The following is a 23953-nucleotide window of genomic DNA, read 5'->3' as shown; positions in this document are numbered from 1 at the left end:
CCTCTTTTGGAAAACCCACAAACAGGATCCTTGCACGAGAGCAACTCTTCCCTCCTGTGGTTGCCACCAACTGGTACTCAGAAGCATTGCTGCCTCTGTGAGACCTGAACCAGGGAGTCTCTGGAAATGCCCTTCCTCCCAGGTCATGCTGCTCTACGTGAGGCAGAAATCAAAATCCCCACAGAACTTTGCACAAAGAGGCAGCCCTTTTTTGGAAGGGCTTAGGGATCTGAGGAGGGAGGCACCTGCAGCTGCAGAAGCAGCAATGCTTTGCCTTCGTGAAACTGCTGGCCTTCTCTGCCACCCAGTCGAGGGAAGCGGGGGAAGGAAGCAGCAGGCGCAGAGATGAGGGGTGGGCAGATGTCAGGACGACAGGAGAGGCTGCGCAGAGGACGCGCATAAACGCAACTGAAGGGCCCTGCAGGATGCCGGAGGCGCTTCCCAGCCTCTCTGTTCTGCCATTTAAGCAACATCCTCCTTGAATGGCTGCAGATTAATATTTGATTCGCGGGAAGGGAAGGGGCCTCCTTTGCGCTGACGGACCCCACTGGTCAGGTGCGGCGGAGGGAACTCTCGGAAGACGCTTGACACTCGGGCATAAAGGGCTGCAGCAGCGGCGCCTGAAGCTTTTGACTGGAGGCTCCTTTCTCTGGCAAGGGGCCGTACCAAGAGCAGAGCCTCCAGTGCAAAAATGTTCTCACTGCATTTAGACTCCCCCCTCTTTCTCCAAAGAGCTCAGGGGTGGCAAACAGGGTTCTCCCCCTCCTCACCTTAATCCCCACAACAACCCCACGAGGTAGGTTAGGCTGAGAGAGGGTGACTGGCCCAAGGTCAGCTCGTGAAACTAAGAGGGAGAGAAAGGGGGGCAGGGAAATTCAACATGTTTTATGGCCAAGGATGGGACGTGGGTGGCGCTGTGGGTTAAACCACAGAGCCTAGGACTTGCCGATCAGAAGGTCGGCGGTTCAAATCCCCGTGACGGGGTGAGCTCCTGTTGCTTGGTCCCTGCTCCTGCCAACCTAGCAGTTCGAAAGCACGTCAAAGTGCAAGTAGATAAATAGGTACCGCTCTGGCAGGAAGGTAAACGGCGTTTCCGTGCGCTGCTCTGGTTCGCCAGAAGTGGCTTAGTCATGCTGGCCACATGACCCGGAAGCTGTACACCGGCTCCCTCGGCCATTAAAGCGAGAAGAGCGTCGCAACCCCAGAGTCGGCCACAACTGGACCTAATGGTCAGGGGTCCCTTTACCTTTTATGGCCAGGGATATGGGCATATAAAACAGGGCAGCAAAAGAGGGCAGGCACATTGCAAAACAGACCAGTAAAAATGCACAGTCTTGTTTTTGACAAGCTTACTCCCCCCCCCCCCCCCGCTTGTGGCTTTGGCTGCGAGTGCAGTGGGTACTGCCCCCTCCCCCACCCCGCCCCCCACTAAGCTTGGAAAAATGGAGAATAAGGAAACCCCAAAACAGCATCTCTGTCACTACCTGCCATGCAATAGTGGAGAAGGTCCATCTACCCACCTGTTCCCGGCATGTGCAACACAACTACTACAGGGCTGCAAGCAGAGAGAAAGGGGCCAGAATTTGCAAGCCAAAGCAAGCCAAGCTGCAGGAAAGGGAGATTAGGAAGAGAGAGGGCGAGAATGACCTATGCATTTGTTTATTTGATTTGCATCAATTACGAATTTCAAAATCTAAAGCAAAGGAAATGCTTTTAAATAAAAATTAAAATAAAATGAATTGAGATTGTAGGTTGGTTCACAACAATAAACCAGATCACCAACAATCATCAAAATGCCTATATATTTTTAATCGTTTTTTATTGACAGTTTCCAACATAAAATACATAAAATACAACAAAAGCTGAACTAACCTAAGAGAGAGAAAATGCCTAAATAAGTCAAACCCCAGCCAATGCATGAGTCTTTATATTAGTGAGGCAGCAGATAGAACAACACATACAACCGCACAAACACCAGCTTATCTGAAAAGCCTGGGTGGATAAAGCTGATGGTCAAAACTCAAGTATGAGGTTGGTGGTTGCACCTCCAAAAGCCACTTTCTCGGCTAGAGGGTGGGCAGATGGGGGGGGGCATGGAGAAACTTCTGCTCTTTTGCACAGCTGTACAAGAGTAAGAGCAGAACTGGTGGCTCCGCTTACTTTGTTCCTTTGGCTCCTGCCCACCAAGGGCATGTGGGCCGGGGGCATTTCTGGCTGAGCCCAAGAATTGGCCAGGCAAACTTTTCTGGCGGGGTGTGCCACAGGGAAATAGACCACACCAAGCAGCAGCCCCCCACTGCCCCGTATCCACAACACACATAAAAAGGTTTCTGCAGATTAGGCTAACAGTATCATTTACATGCAATAGCCCAGATTTTTGTACAGAAACCTGATTTGTTGATTTTGTTCCCTTTATATTTTTAACACAACTTTTGTTGTTGTTGTTTAGTCGTTTAGTCGTGTCCGACTCTTCGTGACCCCATGGACCAGAGCACGCCAGGCACCTCTGTCCTCCACTACCTCCCGCAGTTTAGTCAAACTCATGCTGGTAACCTCGAAAACACTATCCAACCATCTCATCCTCTGTCGCCCCCTTCTCCTTGTGCCCTCCATCTTTCCCAGCATCAGTGTCTTCTCCAGGGAGTCTTCTCTTCTCATGAGGTGGCCAAAGTACTGGAGCCTCAGCTTCACGATCTGTCCTTCCAGTGAGCACTCAGGGCTGATTTCATTAAGAATGGATGCATTTGATCTTCTTGCAGTCCATGGGACTCTCAAGAGTCTTCTCCAGCACCATAATTCAAAAGCATCAATTCTTCGGCGATCAGCCTTCTTTATGGTCCAGCTCTCACTTCCATACATCACTACTGGGAAAACCATGGCTTTAACTATACGGACCTTTGTTGGCAAGGTGACGTCTCTACTTCTCAAGATGCTGTCTAGGCCTGTCATTGCCCTTCTCCCAAGAAGCAGGCGTCTTTTAATTTCGTGGCTGCTGTCACCATCTGCAGTGATCATGGAGCCCAAGAAAGTAAAATCTCTCACTGCCTCCATTTCTTCCCCTTCTATTTGCCAGGAGGTGATGGGACCAGTGGCCATGATCTTCGTTTTTTTGATGTTGAGCTTCAGACCATATTTGGCGCTGTCCTCTTTCACCCTCATTAAAAGGTTCTTTAATTCCTCCTCACTTTCTGCCATCAAGGTTGTGTCATCTGCATATCTGAGGTTGTTGATATTTCTTCCGGCAATCTTAATTCCAGCTTGGGATTCATCCAGCCCAGCCTTTCGCATGATGTATTCTGCGTATAAATTAAATAAGCAGGGAGACAAAATACAGCCTTGTCGTACGCCTTTCCCAATTTTGAACCAATCAGTTGTTCCATATCCAGTTCTAACTGTAGCTTCTTGTCCCACATAGAGATTTCTCAGGAGACAGATGAGGTGATCAGGCACTCCCATTTCTTTAAGAACTTGCCATAGTTTGCTGTGGTCGACACAGTCAAAGGCTTTTGCATAGTCAATGAAGCAGAAGTAGATGTCTTTCTGGAACTCTCTAGCTTTCTCCATAATCCAGCGCATGTTTGCAATTTGGTCTCTGGTTCCTCTGCCTCTTCTAAATCCAGCTTGCACTTCTGGGAGTTCTCGATCCACATACTGTTTGAGCCTTCCTTGTAGAATTTTAAGCATAACCTTGCTAGCGTGTGAAATGAGTGCAATTGTAAGCATAACCTTGCTAGCGTGTGAAATGAGTGCAATTGTGCGGTAGTTGGAGCATTCTTTGGCACTGCCCTTCTTTGGGATTGGGATGTAGACTGATCTTCTCCAATCTTCTGGCCACTGCTGAGTTTTCCAAATTTGCTGGCATATTGAGTGTAGCACCTTAACAGCATCATCTTTTAAAATTTTAAATAGTTCAGCTGGAATACCATCACAACTATCTATGATTAATGAATACCTGAACCTCCCTCTCTCTCTTTGCCCTGCAGAGGAGGGGACTCTTGGGAAGGGAACATGGGAGACACAGAGCATTATGTGCTGGAAAGACCGGCGAGTGCAGTGCTTCCCACATTTAGGAAAATATTCCTATTTCTGGTTGGGCACGAAATCCAATCATGCTCAAAAGCAGTGTTTTCACTGCAAGAGGTGGCATTTGAAGCGCAGCGTCAAAGCCCTTTTGTTCATTGGCAGACTCTGGTAAACAAGCAGCTCTTGTTATCTCCCCTTTCAGAGACACACCTGCGATGGGAGGAAACACCAGGGCAGCAGCGCACTGGAAGCACACAAAGGAAGCAAGAGGTTTGCTGCCACCAGAGGCACCAGGAAAGAGTTTGTGAAGATCCGAGGACTTGCCACATCTAACAGGCCACAACTGGCCCACCAAGGCACTGCCTCCTCTTCCGGACCTTTTTAGCAGCCCCTAGATACTTCCTTTGTTGCTCTAATGCAGTGGCTCCCAGCTGGTGGTCCACGTGATCCACCCAGGGGATCTGTGGCACCATTTGCATAACAAACCTACCATGGAGATATCAACATTTCCCAAAGTAGAGGGTCCATGGTTTGGCTTTGGAAAAATAAGGTCTGCAGTACCTAGCTAACTGGGAACCCCTGCTCTAATTAATTTGACTTGCTAGCTCCCCCTCCCCCTAAGAGCAGCCAGTATGGCATGAATGATAGCTGAAAATAGATAGAGGTAAACTCCTGAATCTTCCAACACCTGGCTTCACTCGATGTCCACAAGTTCCAGGGTTATGAGAGAGCAAGAAAAACTTTTCTCTTTCCTTTTTCTCCAGGCCCCACCTAATTTTATACATTTGGCAGGATTCTGAGTTTTTCTGCATAGGATTTAAGCGAAGGGGGTGCAAGTTAGCAGAGGTTCCTGCATTGCAGGGGGCTGGACTAGAGGACCCTTTCAGTCCCTTCCAACTCTACGATTCTACGATCCACCTCTTACTTGACTTTTCACTGAACTGAAAAGTCTCTGGCACTTTGAGATTGAGATTGGACTCAGTCACATGACGTGGTTCAACCGAGGCGACATTTGCACAATGGCGTTCTGTAAGAAGTCTCTTGGACCCCCTTATGCCCAAGGAAGCTTTGTGTGTGCCCTGGGGAAGAATGCAGAACACACCCCCAGTTCAGAAAAGGGCGCCATTCATGCATACGCAACGCATTAGTGTGCCTCTGAATGCCCATAAGAGCTTTCGTTGGTCTTTGGCGCATACAGGCAGGGGCACTTAAGTTCTAGTCTTCGAAAGCAGGATCTCAAAGTACCCACTCAGAGTCGGCAGCAGCAGCAGCCGCAGATGCCTCAAAAGCATCCCTGAACCTCCCACTTGAGCATTTTAGAGGCTGAAAACCTTTGGCAGATAAGCTGCCAAAATACTTTCAGGGAACACAAAAGGACACTGTGTAATGGGGCCTTGGAAGAGGACTTCTGAAAAGTCTTGTCAACGCTCACGCTACTTTTCTTTCCCTCTTGTCTTTCTTTTTCTCCTCCTCCTCCTCCTCCTCCTCCTCCTCCTTTCATCCTTCTCTGCATCCATGGGGGAGAAGGCAGGCCAGGATCAGCCTCCATCCAAGGGGGCGGGCAAAGAGACGGAGAGATAACACTCTCTGATTCTATTTGGGGGGCTGGGGGTGACCCAACATCTGTGTTGGGGGTTGCAGATTTCCCATCACGGGCATCTGGTTGGCCCCTGTGAGAACAGGGTGCTGGACTAGATGGGCCACTGGCCTGATCCAGGAGGCTCTTTTTGTGTTCTTACTAATTAAGGGAAGGGGACAGCAACACACGGCAGGAATAAGTCCCGTCAAGCCCCCCCCCACTAGTATGGCTGGGAAGGCATAAAGCTGAAAGTGCTCAGATGCAGATGAAGGTGCACCAATGGACCCAGGGGACCAGCAAGCCACCCACAAACACATAAGCCCAGTCCACCCCCCATTCCCCACCCCATGGGCTTTCATTTCCCCCCAGGAGAGAGACAGCCACCCAGCACCCCAAAGCTACTGTGGACACCCCCAGCCTTCTCCAGTGGGATGTTTTGGGGGGTTTGTTGAAAAACAGGGTCTGACTGAGATGGACCTTTGGTTAGATCCAGCAAGTCTCTTCTGATACCTGCAAAAATGACCCACCACTTAAGGGCTGGGAATCTGATCAGCCAAAAAGGGATCTGGTCAACGAATCCATGAGGCACTGTCAAGGAACACGGAAGCATCTTCAAAGCCTTAATGTTGTGGGAGCAAAAAAGGTTTGAAAAACATAGTAATTATGGGGTGTGGGGGGATTATTAGCTCCTATCATCAAGGGAAAAGGATCTCTACATACATTAAACATAATAGAAACACCGCCACCCGACCCCACCCCCATCCATCTTCCCTCTCTCCACCCCCCTTTCTTTTTTCTTTCTTTTTTCTTTCCCCCTAATGCCTCAACAAATGAAACGGATTTGTAAAAATGTTACATGGAAGAAGAAGAAAAAATACGAGGCACTACACGTCTGTAAAACAAGAAAATCCTTAATAAAAAATATTTTAAAAAAAAATCAAGGGAAAAGGATATTAAATAAAATATTGAAATCTGCACAGTGGTATTCTTGGAATACCCAGCAGCATTTGTACACAGCCGATGATTGTTGTATCAAAACTGTTGCTGTTATTATTATTGACAAGTAGATTTTTATCTTCCGGAAGGAGCTCACCAGGGTGACCAACAGCAGGGAGTCCCTGATAGGAAGCCAACGGATCACATCTGGTGGATCACTTGAGCAGCACAGCCACCTAGAATCATAGAGTTGGAAGAGACCACAAGGGCCATCGAGTCCAACCCCTGCCAAGCAGGAAACACCTCCGCAAGCGCATGCCCATTTTTAAAAGTCCGATGGCCTAACCCCCCTCTTCCCTCCACCTCTCATGAGCCTAGGCTGGGTCTGAGTGCCAGGACCTCTCCTTTGCATGCAGAAGCTCCCAGGCTTAAAACCTGGCATCTCCAGGTAGGGCTAGGAAGGTCTCCCGGCCACAGCTCAGAAGAGCTTCCAACACTCGTGTAGGCCATACTGAGCTAGATGGACCAACGGGACAAGAAAGCTTCCTGGGCTCCTGCCATTTGCTGCAAAGCCCAGCACAACTGCCGGGGGCCGACCCTGCCAGCCTCCCCCGGCTCTGGAGCAGGCCATCTCTGAAACTAATAACCCCTAAAGATGGTGCGTTGGAGGGGGCGACTTTGGCCAGAAGGGCAACAAGGGCCACCAACTTTGTTCCACAGTTTCGTTCCAAGAAAAAGGAAAGCTGAGCTCTGCCCAAGAAGGGAGCAGGGAGCCTCGTCCAAGAGTGGTGCCGACCGGGGTGCCTGACGTTTTGTGAGCAGTGGAAGGCAGAGACCGCAAGCTCAAGGAGAGGCACCAGGACCTGGGACAGGAGATGCATGTCCCAGACTCAAGATGCCCCACTGATCGGCTCCATTGAGACCCCTCCAAGAGGTATTTTTTAATTGCTCGTGGAAGAAGACACCAGCCAGCTCAGGAGAAGAATATTGATCTCCAGCCGTTACAGCGGTAGCACAGACTTCCTGCGTTTGTAGTAGAAACAGCAGCTGGGGTTCCAGGAGCAGATACAGGCACAGACAAAGTGCAAAGGCGGAGGCATGCGGAAAGTGACATTTAATTAAAATATGAGCCAGGGCTCTGCAGCTGCAGGGAGACAGCAGAGGAGTGAGAGGGCAGCTGAGCAGAGGAGGGGGTGTTTGATTTATAATTTAAAGTAAAGCCCCATGCTCCTATAAACACAGAAGTGGGGGGAGAGAAATTGAAGATAAAAAGACCATCACCTGACACAGCTAAAGAGAGGGCACAGATTCAGTCTGGTCACGACCCCTTTTGTGGTCCACCTTGCTTTGCTGACAGACAGTGGCAAGGAAGGCTGGGCCGAGTTGCTCTGTTTCAAGAAAACATTCCCAGGCTATAAATCCAGGCTGTGTCAAACAAGGCTGAGCAGCTGGCAGCCAAAGTGGTATAGAAGTCAGAGTGTCAGACTAGGACCTGGGAGAGACCAGGGTTCAAATCCCCACTCCGCCATGGAGTTCACTGGGTGACCTTGAGCCAGTCCCTGCCTCTCTGCCTAACTCACCTCACAGGGTTGTTGTGGAGATTAAAGGAGGAGGCAGAGAACCACATACGCCACCTTGAGCTCCTTAGAGAAAAAGGTGGGATATAACTTGTTGGCATCCATCTGTCTTGAGAGACAATGGAGTGCACGTCTGGGGGTGAAGTCAAGCCATTGCGTCAGCAGCACTGAAATGAACCCCCCTCCCCTGGGCACAAGCCTAGGCAGTGTGTACGGAGGTCCTGGGCAGCCCAAACACAAGACCCGCTCTCAGCCACGCTGTTGTGGTCCAAAAGAAAGCAGAGCCAGACGTTTGGCACCAGCTTGGCTGCAGGAGTTGCTAGAAGGAGGCAAACAAGGCACCATCCAACTGTCTTAGAGTCTCCACCCTGGATTTGTGGAGGGTTTCCTCCTGAGCCTTTTCTTCTCCTGAAGATATCCTGCCAGGCGGTGAAGGTTTAGGATCAGAGTTTTCCTTCTAGATGGGCTCCTTTCCCAAGAGGACGAGCCCCATCTGCCCCTCACTTCCCTCTATGGCACGGGCGGAAACTGCTTTCTTGACCGTTGGACTCACCCACTATTGGTTTTCCTTTACTCCTTTTAAAGGGAGATATATAAAAACTTCCTTTTGCAGGACCAGCTAGTCCCCAAATCAGAGTTGGAAATAATGCTCCACATGCTCCATAGCTCAGGGATATTGATTGCTTCTAAAACTTCACTGCTTTGCACACTAATGCTGCCTGGTATGAAAAATACATAAAATCATATATTAAAGGGGAAGGGAGAAATCCATTACTAAATTAATCAGCAGAGAGAGAGAAGTGCTTTCCCCCCAGAGACGGAAAGGGCAGGCTGATTTCTGCCCCGATTTTTAGCGGCACAGCACTCAGGGGGTGCCAAGCTGAAGAAGAAAGGCGGCCCCAAGGCTGGTCCTCCTGCAGGTGGGAGCAGAGAGAGGAGGATCCAGCTCCGTGGAGGATGCATCCATGGGGGGGGGCAGGGGGAGGAGAGACGGGTGCAAGGTCAGTTACCTCTTTAAAAATACACCAGGAGTCTGCAGCTGGAGAATTGGCTCTGAGCGGAACATCTTCACCACCACCATCATCATTGTTGTTATTAGAATTTATATATTGCTCTATACCCACAAGTCTCAAATGGACAACTGAGGCTCACAACCAGCCCTGACTCCTTGGCCCTCCCTCCCTCCTTGAGGCTGTCCCCTCGCCCTGTGGCAGGGACCACAGAAGCCACAACAGTGAGCAGGACCTCACTGCCAAGCTTCCAGACCCACCAGGGGCATAGCACTGGTTGCATTGGGGCACATGTGGGGCACAGACAGGAGACCCTCTGAAGAGATCTACAGGTGAAGGAGGCTATACAAATTTAATAAACAATAACGATAACTTATGGAGGTCAACAAGCTCACCGTTCCTGCTGCAAATGCACCACTATGCGAGACGAAGGAAGCCCAGGAGAAACGGGAGAAGGAAAACTGGGAAGAGAGAGGGGTGCTTGTTGACAGCCCCCCAGGGCAGCCAGCCAGCCAGCGTGTCCGCAGCAGGAGGAGAAAGGCAGAGGAAGAGCCTCAGAAATGCCAACATCCCCTGTGCCTTCCAGCACAGGCGGGAGGCCAACATTAACAGGCTCACCTTTGATGTGAAATTAATACAAAAATTATTCAGCAGCACAGGCAGGATAATAGGATTCTGTGGTGGTGGCAGGCCAGCCACTGCCACGCTGCGAGGTGGGCTCATTTAATATTGACGGAAACGACGCCAGAGGACAAGAAATAAGGCCCATAAAGATAATTGCCAAGATACTCAGGAGCAAATTAAGTAATCAGAGTCGCTTCTAAATCGTGCCTAGTTCTAAGAAGAGCCATCTTTTCCGATTACCCCAACAACCGTTCATCAGAGGACGGGGAGGAAGGACTGCAAGTCCAGTTCCTCAAATGCTGTGCAGGCCACGATTCGATCAGCTTCTCTGCAAGAATATCCCGGGGGACTTTGTCAAAAGCCTTAGTGAAATCAAGATACATGACGTCACATCATTCCCCTGATCCACCAATGTTGTAACTCTGTCAAAAAAAGAAATGAGATTTGTCTGGCATGATTTGTTTTTGAGAAACCCATGCTGGGTCTCAAAGCAGCAGAAACGTTCATCTCCAGGCCTGGAACACGGCAAACACTTGAAGGAGAAGAGGAGAGAGGGCTCCTGATGCAAGACAGGGGGTGGGGAACCCCCAACACCCAGCCCTCCGGTTTAAAAACACACATTCATCACTTGAGACTCTTAATGCGCCTTTGCAGCCAGAGAGGTCACCGCAGCCTGCCTCAGCCGGGCTCATTAAATAGACATTTAATCACAGCTTTGGATGGAGAGACAAAGACCGCAAGGAACAGGTGCTTTGATGAGTGACCTTTCGGAACCTATTTTAATGTAACTAGTTTACGGCTTATCTGAAAGGCCAACTCATCAGGAGCCGCAGAGTCACAGCAAAACCCAGAGAAATAATTACAGGGGCCTGAGAAGGAAATAAAAAGGAAGGGGAGGCAGGAAGCAATTCCTTCGGGGCGTTGGCTGCATGGGGCCCTGGCTGGCGAGCACCCAAGTCGCAGCACGGCAGCAAAGGGTGCTCCCCACCCCAGCCACGGGGCACTGCCCAGCCACGGGAACCCACCTCCCCCACCCATCCAAGCCCAGCTCCCGTCTCCACTTCCCACCTGCCCTTCCTCCTCTTCTTATTTGCTAAATAAATATACTTTTCAATATGGCCAGACAGCATCAAGGGGAAGCAGGAAGGGCCAGCCGTTCTCCCTGCTCAGAGAAAGCACAGGCGCTCGCTCTCTCTCTCTCTCTCTCTCTCTCTCTCTCTCTCTCTCCTTCCGACTGCCACCCTCGCATTTGCTCTCAGCCCAGGGATCCTTCTCCACGCCAAACCCTGGTCAAGCTCACTCAGGGGGCAGTGTTTCTCCATGTGACATGACTCAGAAGAGCGCGACCCCCACCCCACCCACTCCAGTCAAACGGCTCCCTGCTCCCAGCCCCCACCAACCAGCAAAGGGATGCTGAGCCAAAATAGCAACAGCCCAGGACCCTCGTGGGATGGAGAGAGCGCCGCTCCCATGCCACCAATGGCTGCACTTTTGCTGGGGGAGGAAACTAGGCCGATTTCCATGGCCCCCAGACTGCAGGCTACCCCTGAGCACCCACCCACTTTCCACTCTCTCCTCCGCTCTAGGGACCTCGATCTCCCCCTTTATCCCTGGCCATTCCTTGGCCACACGGGCTGAGCTCCCTTCAAACCATACATCTGAAACATTACAACGCCACTTTAAGCTTCCCCCATAGAATTCTGGGTGCTGGGAGTTGTTAGGGGATAACTGTCCCAGCAATTTCCCTCCCAGAACTACAATTCCCAGGGTGGCTTCACAATCAATCTCTGTTAAGTGTGTGTGGGGGGGGTGCGCATTCCCAACAACTCTTGGCACCCCCAACACACCGCAGCTCCAAAACTCTTGGGGGGAAGCTGCAGCTATTGGAAATGGTTCCATAGCGATTTAACCCACATGGTGCAGATGTGGCCACAGAGGCACACCTTGGAAAGTGTCCCACAATGGGAATCATTACGACTAACACCAGCTTTGGTTTGTGTGAAGGCAGTTGTGCGCCGAGTCCGCAGAAGAACCAGTGAGGGGGTCTACTCACACTTGCGTGGCTCCAGGGCCTTGTTTGGGCAGGTGAGGTGCTGGCTGGGCGGGTTCTGTGTCCTCTGCAGGCAGGCCAACATGACTGGTGGCAGGGAAAAGGCTCCAGTGGCGTCAATCCAGAGTGCACTGCGGGGGACCCAAAAAGACGGAAGAGCGTCAGTCAGCAAAACTGGAGGGAGTCATCGCATCATGGAATTATCTAGTCCAACCCCCTGCAATGCGGGAATCTCAACTAAAGCATCCCTGACAGATGGCCATCCAACCTGCAAGGAAGGAGAGGCCACCCCCCCCCCCGAGGAAGCCCATTCCACTGTTGAACGGCTCCTACCCTCAGAAAGTTTTTCCTGATGTTGATTCTGAATCTCCTTTCTTGTAACTTGAAGTCATTGGTTCTGGTCCTGCCCTCCAGAGAAGGAGAAAACAAGCTTGCTCCATCTTCCATGGGACAACCCTTTAGACATCTCCCCTCAGTCTTTCCAGGCTAAACATACCCAGCTCCCACAACCATTCCTCCTAAGGCTTGGTTTCCAGACCCTTGATCATTCTGGTTGCCCTCCTCTGCACACCTTCCAGCTTGTCAACATCCTTCTTAAATTGTGACATCCAGAATTGGACAACGTATTCCAGGTGTGCTTTGACCAAGGCAGAAGAGAGTGGGACTATTACTTCCCTTGATCAGGACACTAGACTTTTGTTGATGCAGGCTAGAATAGCATTAGCTTTTTTTGCTGCTGCATCACACTGTTGCCTCATGTTCAGCTTGTGGTCCACTAAGACCCCATGAACCTCACTAGTCAGTAATAACAGACATCACAGACAGCCTAGGAAAAATGCAGATTGCATCCACACAACAGTTTATTTCCACTTTCAGAAATATAGCGTAATATAGTGAAAGTTTAGCACTCATTCCCATGTAATTTGTTTCCAGTAAAAAAATCTGTTGGAAATAACACTGAAATGAGCACTAAACTTGCACTATATTCTGCTAAATTTATGGAAGTGGCTTTTAAGTTGCATGAAAGTTCAAATATAATGCAGAAATTAAGAGGGAAATATTGTGGAATAAACTGCTGTGTGAATGCAGACTAAGTTGTGTGATTCTCCCACTTCAGAGGACCTTGCAAACTGAGTCAATAAGAAGATTGCTAAACAGAATAGCTCAGAGTGCAGCACCAGGCAGCTGAATTCAAGACAAACGAAGGACATAGGCCTTATGGTGGTGGAGATGTGCTTGAAAGAACGAGGGAGATACTGCCAGAAGCCTCAAAACAACAGGAGTTGCTGAATGATATTTCTAGGGAATTTCTGAGGCCCTACCCATGACTAACAAAGCCAGAATAATGTATGCAGAATGGCAGAGAGGAAAATAAATTACACCAAATAAGACATATTGTGCATAGTTGCCTAATTTGCATAATGCACACAGTTTGCTGAATCCAGCTTTATTATTGTTTTTCTTGGTGCAGAATCTGGACAGTCTTGGCAACATTATTTAAATTACTTATGCTTAATCACCCCGCCCCCACCCCACTGCCTTCTGTCCTAGCCCTGAGTGACTTCCAGAATGGTCTGAGCATTACAATTTAAATGTGTGCACCATGGAGGACTCAGCAGGCTGATCCAAGGACACGACAGAAAGTTAACTATGGAAGTTTTCCAAAAGTGCTTTTCTATCACTTCCTTCTGGGTGGGTAGGAACACCAAGTCCCCCCCCCCCAATAACCCCAGAAGCATCAATAAAAGCTGAATAATCCCAGAAGCATCAATAAAAGCTGAAGTGGCACAAATGTGGGCTCTTTTCCCAGCAGATGACAGAATCCTAAAACTGTCTACTTGGAAGGGACCCCAGAGTCCAACCCCTTGCAATGCAGAAATCACAACCAAAGAATCCTTGTATTTGTTTGATAGGACAGTCCTCCCAACAGGGCAAGTTTTACCAGCAACACCTGATGGGAACAAACAAAACACAAAACTTTCCCCAAGTTTTAGAAAACACTCAACTCACACTGGATGTCCCCCCTCCACCCGAAAAGTAGCAAATGCTTCCCCCCAGCATGCAGCATTCACTCCACCCTCCCTCTGGCGAAAGGGGAATGCGGGCTCAGGAGCTTTCAGCTGCCCCATCTCAGACTGCCCTCGAAATCCAGATGATCAAAGTCAAGGCGAGGGGAAAGAGGCCAAAGCCACCGATTTACTCCTTTGGAGCTCAGCACACAGCACTATCCTTTGGGAAATGCAGCGCATGGCATAAATTATGCTTCGTTCCTCCCCACCCTGAGTGACGTCTGGAATGGCCTTGCCACTGCAACCGGGCGCAGGAAAAAGGTCGGCTGGCAATGTACAAGGAGCAGACAGTGTCCTTCCGAGAGGAGGTTTCTGTTCCATTATGCTTCCATGCTGAAATCCACTGACAGCTGCTTGTCAGGATTCATATATCACATCACACACAGATCTCTGGCTGCTGGAGGAAAGGCTGCCCTACCCAGGGAGCAGCAAGCAAATGTGGGGAGAAGAAAGAAGGGGAGGTCGGCTTAAACCATCAGGCAGCTTGCAAGAACTCAGCATATGCCTGGAAGGACAGGTTATCTGATCAGGAAGGCTGCCTCTTGGTCTCAGGAGTGCCGGAGCCTGGCTGTCTCTGAGGAAAGGAACAAGTCTCCCTCTTTCCCTACTGCCTCCACTTGTTTCCAGGTGGACTGACTTAAAATTAGCCTTCCAACATCCGGATTCATGCAAATCACCCAAGAGGCATGCATACTTGTTGCCTGCTGCAAGAATTAAGATGTCTGGTTTGTTGCTCCAGAAAGCCTCACTGGAACCCAGGAGCAGCCAGAGCCGGATTTCCCATGGCCCAGAAAGTAAACACCTTGGGGGCTAAATTAGGGGTGAGAAACCTGTGACTTTCTAGACGCTGCTGGATGCACCTCCCACCATTTCTGACCATTTGGCATGTCGGCTGAGGGGGGTGGGAGATGGGGTGTGTGTCACAGGTTCCCCCATCTTGGTCTAAATATTAACCAGTGCAACAAACATACAAAATATTGATGTACAGTTAACCTCAAAAAGTCACACTACTTCTTTTAAATGGAAAAACGGACTTTTATCTAGATATCTTAGATAAAAATTCATGGATTTTATTTTAAGATATTATGACTGAAAATGTTTGGACTGTATCATATTCAGATTGCATTTTTAAAAGTTGTTCCTAAGGGACACTTCATAGGATGGGCATTTTTGAAATATGAGGTTTTTTTTTTTAATTGGCCTTTGATCTAGATAGATAGCTATGTGATCTTCCCTAACATATTCCTGGTCTAAGCCCAGGCATCATAAATAGGTTTGGAGCAGATTTTCCTCTCTTTAGAACAACTGTGCACTATTTCTTGGAACTTTACTACCATGATTGTAGGTGGGGAATTGCATGTTTAGATTCCCTCTCATTTTTTTTAACAATAAAATAATCTTTACACTTAGAAAATTAGCAGGTAATGGTTAAAGTTGGAGCTACAGCCTTCCTCCCTTAGCTGCTCATTTCTAAATGCAGGGATGCTGTCTCTCTCCGTGTATGTTTTCTTTAACCACCAAGAACACAAGACAGCTCAAAACATTTTAGTGCCCAAGATAAAAAGACAAAATATATGGTGCCCCCCCCATATACACACAGATAACTAAATGGTTGCTGCTCTTTGCCCTTTAATGTTAACCCCCTAGGTCAGGTGCCAGCAACCTTTTTCAGCCGTGGGTCGGTCCACCATCCCTCAGACCATGTGGTGGGCCGGACTATATTTTTTTGGGGGGGGGAGGGGGAATGAATTCCTATTCCCCACAAATAACCCAGAGATGCATTTTAAATAAAAGCACACGTTCTACTCATGTAAAAACACCAGGCAGGCCCCACAAATAACCCAGAGATGCATTTTAAATAAAATGACACATTCTACTCATGTAAAAACACGCTGATTCCTGGACCATCCGCGGGCTGGATTGAGAAGGCGACTGGGCCACACCCGGCCCCCGGGCCTTAGGTTGCCTTCCCCTGCCCTAGTTGTACCACCTTCCCCAAAGGGGGCCATTTTTAAAAAAATGCAGCCTGTTAATCTGCAAGCAGTGAAGTCCCAAATATCAGGGTCCTACGTGACTGCTGTCCATGTAAAGATCAGCTCTTTGTCCTGGGCTCAGATTAAACCCTGCAGCGGATCTCCACCCCTTTCTTCCTGATCCTTCGGTCTGGATTCCCACCCTTGCGGCTTTCTAGCTCCCTCAGCATGGCAGGTGCAGGAGCAGCTTGTGTGCAAATCCCTTTTCCTCACCATCAATTCTGACTGCAGAGGGAACTGGAATAAAACAGTGTCCTGCTCTGCTCCGGGTGACTTTCAAACAATTCATGGTAACCTTTTTGGGCTGCTAATTAGAAGCAACCTCCTGAGAAATGCTGGAGGGATGGGCGGAGCGGAAAGGGACGAAGCCAGAAGAAGAGGTGCAAGACCTGCAGCTACGCCTTTCCCTCTGCCTCCACCAAATCTCCTTCGGATATGCCAAATGGAAGCAGGCACCATTTCCCCAAGGCTGCGAGCAAAACGTCCCCAGGAGAAATTACACAGGTGGAACTAAGGCAGGCCCTTAAAATCTCAGAGTGGTGGTAAGGGAAACAAAAAGAAAACCTAAATTGCGTGGGATGTAACATCACAGAAGGCAGTCAAATACAACATTTCCTGTTTGTCCAGAGTAGACCCACAGGGGGATGTTACTCCAGCCAGGAGGACTTTCTGTCACACCTGTCTGGAGCATCCTCCTCCTACATGTGACCAAGTAGATGGGCATGACCCTGGGAGACCCCATAAAAGGGCTGGTCACACATCCATCTTCCCTTCTTCTTCTTCGCTTTATTCCATCCTGATGCCCTTTGCTGTCTGCTGGCTCTCAGCCAGCAGCACATGGGCTCAATCCCCATATGGGATGAACCCACACTCCCTTCTGTAACTACAAGCTAAAGCCTGCCTTCAGGGAACCTACTGTGAACTGAATGTAAGTAAACTTCTGGTTACTTTTAAAAGAAGATTGTTGTGCAGACAAAATTTCAAATTAATAAAGCTGAGGGAAAGCAGTTGCAATCCCATGCTGCGCCAACTCCATTTGCATGGAAAGCAAACAAAACCGCCAGCGGTCCTCGAGGAAAGTGCCTGGCCAAATGGGGCGGCTGCTGGCTGGCCAGGCTCAAGGTCACCCCTCCTGGGATGTTTCTGCGGGTGGGAGCCCAGAAGGGGCCACGGCCGGCCCTCGTCCCTCCCAGAAGCGCAAGGAAGGGTGCTGGGGAAAGGCAGGGAAGTTCCCTCCTGCTCTGGCGTTTTGCCCCTGGCACGATTCCCCCCGGGGACATTTCCTCATCACGGCCCATGAAGTGGGAGACTGCACACCGTCCGTCCCCTCTGACTGGAGTGAACTGGTTAATGGTTATGTCAGCACGATTTAGCCCAACGTCCTTCCCCCTGAACGCAGCCGACAGGCGTGAGCGGAAATGGCTGGCCGTCTCCTCTCCAGGCTGATAAATTAGCATGGACAGCAAGGAATTGCTCACTCTCAGCCTCCCTGCGGATCGTCCTCCTCCCTTCCAAACAGACTTGTGTCCTTTGCTGCCTCGTGACTCGTCCCCCAAGAGAGAAAAGGCAACCTCAGGAGGGAACTCTGGCCTTCAAACAGGGGGCAGGCAGGCAGGGCAGCCATGAGCGGTCAGCCAGAGAGGCCGCCTACCCCAAGAGACACTTTCCCTTAACAAGGGCTGCTATCACACAGTAAATTTATGGGCCACCTTTTCCTACCAATGGCAACTCAAGGCATTGCAGGGGGTTGGACTGAGTGACCCTCGGGGCCCCTTCCACCTCTACAGTTCTAAGGCAACTTGCAAGCAAAAAACCAGACGGGTACATTTAAAACCAAGGAAGGAAGAAAAATACATTTTCAAAGCACCCCACCCACCCAGATCTCATAATGGAATGAAACAACAACTGAAGGGGTCTCTGCACACATGTTCAGAGGCAGCACTTCATGTCTCTGGCTTGCTGCTGTAGCCAGCTCAGCACAGGCTTGGGCTCAAACAGGTTTTTATGCTGCCTGCAACCTTTGCTGCTTCTTGCTGTTTATTCTGCCATTTGTCCCTCCCGCATTCCTCTATGGAGGTCCAGAGCTAGCAACACGAGAATGGGGCCTTCTCCGTGATGGCTCCCCACTTGTGGAATCCTCTCCCTAGAGAGGCCTCCTGGCGCCATCACTATGCATCTTTTGGCACCAGGCAAAAACGTTTCATTTTCACCAGAGCTTTGGTATTTTAACTACCTGTGGCCCCTTGGATGGGTAGGATATTTTAATCCTGCCTTTTAAAACCATGAATGTGTTTTCTATTTTTCTATGCTTTTGTTTTAATGTATGTTATCTACATATTGTTGCGAGTTGCTTTGGATTGCAATGGCAAAAAAGGTAGCTAGTGAGTTTAAAAATAATAAGAATGGTAAAAGTATTTATTTTTAAATGACTGTATATATGCAGGCTTTAAAATAGTTTTTTAAAACTCAGTTGCTGCACAGCAGCATGCACTTAGACACTTTGCGGTTTATTATAAGAACAACAGAGGCAATCTATTGTTTCTCAACACAAATCCTGCTTGTGGGTTCTTGTCCTGTGGGGAGGGAGGTTCAAGTTCCTGCATCAAAACCAGGTCACACTGGTGCCACTTATAAATGTGTGCATATTATATCAGATTTCATTGAAAAAGTAAAAAAGAATGAGTAGCTAAAAACTGAGCTAGTGGAGAAACAGCAAGATGTAGAAAACCAAATTTAAAAATATTGAAAAGCAAAACACTCACAAAAAGGAGAAATCAAACCAGTTCCAAAATGTACATTTTTTTTATTCCTAAACAGTTTTTACAAGTATACATTTCCCCCCTCTGCCCGTTCTTGTAAGCAATCAAGGCACACAGCACATGTGGTGTGCCAAAGTTTGAACAACTGTTCCTTGTGCGTAGGGAAACCTGACTTGATTTCTGGTATTTTTCAAAAACCACAGAAGTGTTTGCACCTTTCTGAAGCCATTCCCACAGGGCCAGTTGGGCTGAAGAGGCTGCTTCCGCTGTCCCTTTCTGGACCACCTCAAAGGATCCATTTCTCCTTCAGCCAAAAAGTTCGGCAAAAACATGCTACACTTGCGAGGGAAAGGTGCGCCGAGAGAAAAGTTATTTAATCCTGAACAGGTGCCTGGAGTTGCCAAATTGGTCCACTTTCCTCCTAGTAATGAAGTATTCATGAATAAAAGCCTTTTTCACTATTTTTCTTAAGATGCTAATTTCACAACAAGAGTTCGTTACCATGTAATTATCCCAATCTTGTATTTCCCCATCTGTAGCAGACTCTCTCTAAAAGCAGAAGACAATCACACAACCACCTTTCATCACTGACTATTTTACTTTCTGCAAAGGTACCTTGAAAGAAGTGATTTTCCTCTGAAAGGGACTTTTATTCTGTTTCAAAACCAATTTTCTCCTATTACTGTCTTTAAGAAAAGGAGCGAGACACAGAGAAAGGAGCATTCGTTATATGTCCCTCGTTAATGCAGCTCGTGGTAAAAAGCAGCGATATCCATTTCCCGGCTTTGATTTCTGGTAATTTTAAAATATGATATCACAATCAGTCAGAAATTATGTAGTTGGAGAGAAGAAAATACATATACGTGCACACATCCGAGAACAGAGCAGGGCTTATTTGGGAATTGAATACACTTGACTGATAAGCCAGCCAGCTGCTCCACAATGCCAGGATTACAACCTTGGCCTGGTCATACAGGGAGCTAGCAAGCCGCTAGAGCGCTGGGAAGCCGCTAAACTGCACAACAACAAAAGCCACAAGGAAGGCAGGAGGTGGGGTTTTTAGGGCGCAATCAGATGCAATTCATGCAAGGTGCAAAAAACCAGCCAGAGGGATGCATGTGCTGCAGATTTTGCAGGAAGGGGCCTATGTTCCTCTCACTTAAGGTATCCTGACGCTCCCAGTTTGCACGTCACACTAGGCCCACAAGTGAGTTCCCAGAGAGAAGACCGAGGCCACACGAGGCTCCTTGTGGCTCCTGCTGCCACTCCCCAGGCATGGCTGAGCCACAGTGGGGCTGTGCCATGGGGCTGCACCTGGACTAGGTCCACAGTTTCCAATTCTCGGGTGGTTCCTGTGTCCTGAACACAGCCAGCCCCTCCCAGCAGAATGAGAAGCCAGTGCTCCACCAAAGCATTTCCAAGGTCCTGGGCTCAATCCCTGGTCGCTCCCAAAGGGTGGGGAGGCCAATGCGCTCTATGTGGGCTACCCTTGCAGACAACTCAGAAACTTTCATGGGTCCAAAATGCAGCTGTCAGATTACCAGCCGGTGTTGTTTAGATCCACATAACACCCGATTTAAACGAGCTGCACTGGTTGCCAGTTCATTTCTGGGCCCAATTCAAGGTGCTCACGTCAACGTCCAAAGCCCTAAACAACTCAGGCCTCCAATATCTGAAAGACCCCCTCCTTCCCTACAGACCCACTTGGGTGCTGCCATCAGCAGAGGGGGACCTCCTAGTACTTCCTCCACCCTGAGAAGTGGCAGGGAGTGGTGGCCTGCGAGTGGAGGGCCTTCTCTGTGGTGGCCCCTCAGCTGAAGAACTTCTGCCCCCCAGAGGTGCATTGTCATTATGCAGTTCCTGGCAAATGCAGAAGATGTGCCTCTTTACCCTGGCATTGGACATTTGGAGATACAGATTTTCACAATCCACCCTATTTCTGTGACTGTAAGCAGCTTTAAACTTGCCTTTATTACTGTCTTTTAAGGTTGCACCCAGCCCGGGGACCATAGGGGGGAGGGAAAGTGACCATAATAATAATTTTAAGTATCAAGACTGGGTCAGGCCACTGCTGCTTTGTCCAATTGTTCTGGTGTGTGTGTGTGTGCGTAAAAATAAAACATTTAAAAATTATTGTTGTAATTGCTTTTTAAAATTATTATCCTTTCTATGTTTTTAGCTTTCCCAGTTTTCTCTCCGTTTTTGCATTTTTATCCATAAGCTGCCTGGAGTCCCAGTCTGGGGGAAAGGCAGAATGTAAATAAATAGCAATAACAATAGCCCTGGAGTAGACAGATACAGCGTTCTTTATTTGCAGAGCTGAGATGCTCCCTGAAATAAAGGCGTCCGCCCGTCCCCTTTCCGCAGCGCTTCTCCTGCACAGCCATGGCGCTGCTCCAATCCCTCGCCCGCTCTCCTTGTCCTAAGCCTCATCCCACCTGCCGTCTCCTCCAGCTCTTGATGACCAGCCAACAGGTACTCGCCATCTGGGTCTCTGGCAGGAGGGTGCTGCTGCTGGCCCTCCCTGCCCGCCTGGCGCTTTGTGTTAATCCTCCTGGCAAATCCACAGGCAGCCCTCCTCTCCCCGGAGACCAACGCTGCCACCTGGAGAAGCCGGAGCAAAGGCGGCTGGGGAAGAAACTCTGGGAAGCGAAAACTCTTAGAACTGCAGCTTCCTATTTTCCTCATCACACAAAGAGTGACGTGCTACATTATGACAGACCTCAAACCTGAGAGGTGACCCACTCCTGGAACTGAAGACAGGGCGCAGGTTAACGCAAAACCAGTTGCCTCTTATATCTGTATGGTAACAAGGTCAAGCTGCTTTGCACGGGGGGCTGCCAGGCTCCCCATCGGATTGGCTCACCTGCTGTGATGTCATGGAGCATGCACAGACAGACCCAAAACTGCTCAGCAGCCATGCGAGTGCAAGGAAGCATCAGGCTCTCTTTCCATGCAGTTCTGCCTGGAGGGACCCTATTGCAGACCAAGGGCACGTATGGGCAGCCTTCCAGGAGCCCCATGCCAGAGAAAAAGGGGGGCAAAGCAACAAATGCAAATTTTAGCTTTGCACGGCAGCAACGCTTCTGAATGCCAGTTGCTGGAAGCCCAAGGAGGCCAAAGGCTCTTCCCCACAACAGGGACCTGGCTGGCCACCGTGAGAACAGGAGGCTGTGCTGAAGGGGAGCCCGCTGTCCCGAGCCAGAGGGGCTCTTCTGGTGGTCTAGGTCATGAAGGTCTGGCTTGGTATGAGGCAGAGGAGGAAATGCCTGAGGGAGCTTTGGAGGCTGTGGACCAGAGAATGGCGGGAGACCAACTAGCCAGGCTGATCTACCACATCTTTAACGGGGCACCTTGTGCATTTGGTTTACTCCATCTGCTATGTTCCCCCCACCCCTGCCAGGCGTCCACTGCAGCTTCTGCGACATGAGCTCAAGGTACACTGCCAGACATGAGCTGCCACGAAACCTATGGAAGGAGCAAACCTACTAGGAACAGGCTAAGCTTTGTACTGAGTCAGGCCATTGGTCTATTCAGCTCAGTACTGTCAACACTGACTGGCAGCAAATGCTCTCACTTTCAGACCTACCCTACTGCCTCAAAATTGAAAAGCTGCTTGGATTTTGCAGGAAAATGCACTGGGCCAACCGTGGGGGTTGTGTGTCTTGAAATGGGGCAGAGATGGGATCTCCCAACATGGAGTTTAAGCTGCAGGTGAGTTATTATTAGAACATTTATTTATACTCCATGTTTTTCCCCCAACCAGGACTCAAGGTTGCTTACATCAGTTAAAGCAACATAAAAACACATCTTCAAATATCTGAAGGGCTGTGTTTTCTGCCACTCCAGAGGGGAAGACGCGAAGCAATGGAGCCAAGTTACAAGAAAGGCGATTCCAGCTAAACACCAGGAAGAACTTTCCGAGGGTAAGAAGTGTTTGGCAGTGGAATGGACTCCCTCAGAAGGCGGTGGGTTTTTAAGCAGAGGTTGAACAGCCACCTGTCACCTGTGCTTTAGCTGAGATTCCTCCTTTTCTGCAGGTAGGACAAGATGTCCCTTGGGGACCCTTCTAGGATCCCACCCCAAATGCACAAACTGTAACCTTCTGCATCCCTAATTCCTACAGGAGATCCAGCATGAGAAACACCCCCCACCCACAAACATTAACCTATCGTGGTCTGCACATGGGAGGGCCGAGATGGGGCACAGAAGCCAGCTGTCCTGATTGACTGTCATCTGAGGAGGACTGTTCGAAAGGGAAGGGGGCACCCTGCAAGGCCCTGAAGCAGCTGATGAGACTTTGAGGCTGATCTGTTCAAATGCTTAACATTAGCTTAGTTAGCTTCATCTGCATTTGAACTAATTCCCAACCACCCCAGATTGAGTTCCAAGCTGGCTCTGGCCAGAGACAGAGCAAGAGACCATGCTCAGCACACAGTTCTCTTCCTGCCCACTTTAGCCAGAGTTTGCTGTCTGGGCTTTATAATATGGACACTGAAAGTGGAGATGGAGGCTGGAGACCCATTTGCAGCCCCTCCAGCTGCTGCTGACTCCACTTCCCACCAGTTCCCTCATCCAGCAGGCCACTGGGACGCAAAACAGCCCAAGAGAGCGAAAGGCTGGAGGATTTGGAACAGAAAAAAAGACTTCTTTACACGGCACATAGTTAAACTATGGAACTCCCTGCAGCAGGAGGCCGGGATGGCCACAAAGTGTGGATGGATTAAGAAGAGGACTGAACAGATTTTTAAAGGGTAAGGCTACTGATGGCCACTAGCCACAAGGGGTATGCTCTGGAGCCCCCCCCCAGCTCCCACAACTCTTTGCACCAGGCTCCAGTTGGGTCTATTTGGGGTATTCGGCTCAGATGGAAAAGGACTGCTGGCCTTCTGTTTCACCTGAAATAAAGAACTGCACAACAGCAGAGGGTCACCCTTGCAATGGATAGGAAGAAAGAGAGCCTGCAGAACAAGGCTGACAAGACTCCAGCACCCTGTTCTCACCATGGTTGGCCACATGCTCATTATGGGAAACCTGCAAGCAGGACCCCAGCAGAAGAGCAACTCTCCTTCCCTGCAGTTCCTGCAATGGCTACTCAGAAGCATTTACTGCCTCTGATGAAACTCTGAAAGCAGAGATGCAGCGAATGTGATGGAGGTGCTCTCTACATGCAGAAATACAGCCTCCATCCTCGCAGCAGCCTGGGGATCCTCATGATCCAGGGAGGGAGGGAGGCTTCTCTCCAAGGACCCACAAATTACGGCTGCATTGGGAAGCCACTGTATGCTTTCAC

The 23953-nt window shown here is 49.4% G+C and overlaps 1 protein-coding gene across 2 annotated transcripts in view; it reads right to left on the bottom strand.

Moving 5' to 3' along the window:
• The window catches only part of FAM222A (family with sequence similarity 222 member A), an 84145-nt gene that overhangs the window by 24771 nt on the left and 35421 nt on the right, over positions 1 to 23953 (bottom strand). The window contains exon 2 of one of the 2 annotated variants that reach the window (XM_053363841.1): positions 11803 to 11930. The exons of the other annotated variant lie outside the window; for it this stretch is intronic. Within the exon in view, the coding sequence (XP_053219816.1) occupies positions 11803 to 11884 (82 nt within the window). The 5' untranslated portion in view covers positions 11885 to 11930. The remainder of the gene's footprint in view (positions 1 to 11802; positions 11931 to 23953) is intronic. 2 annotated transcript variants of the gene reach the window in all.

This window comes from Podarcis raffonei, chromosome 13, assembly GCF_027172205.1.
Source record: "Podarcis raffonei isolate rPodRaf1 chromosome 13, rPodRaf1.pri, whole genome shotgun sequence".
Taxonomy (NCBI): Eukaryota; Metazoa; Chordata; class Lepidosauria; order Squamata; family Lacertidae; genus Podarcis; species Podarcis raffonei.
Note: the sequence above shows the minus strand (reverse complement) of the source record. Positions and strands in the feature narration are given on the sequence as shown.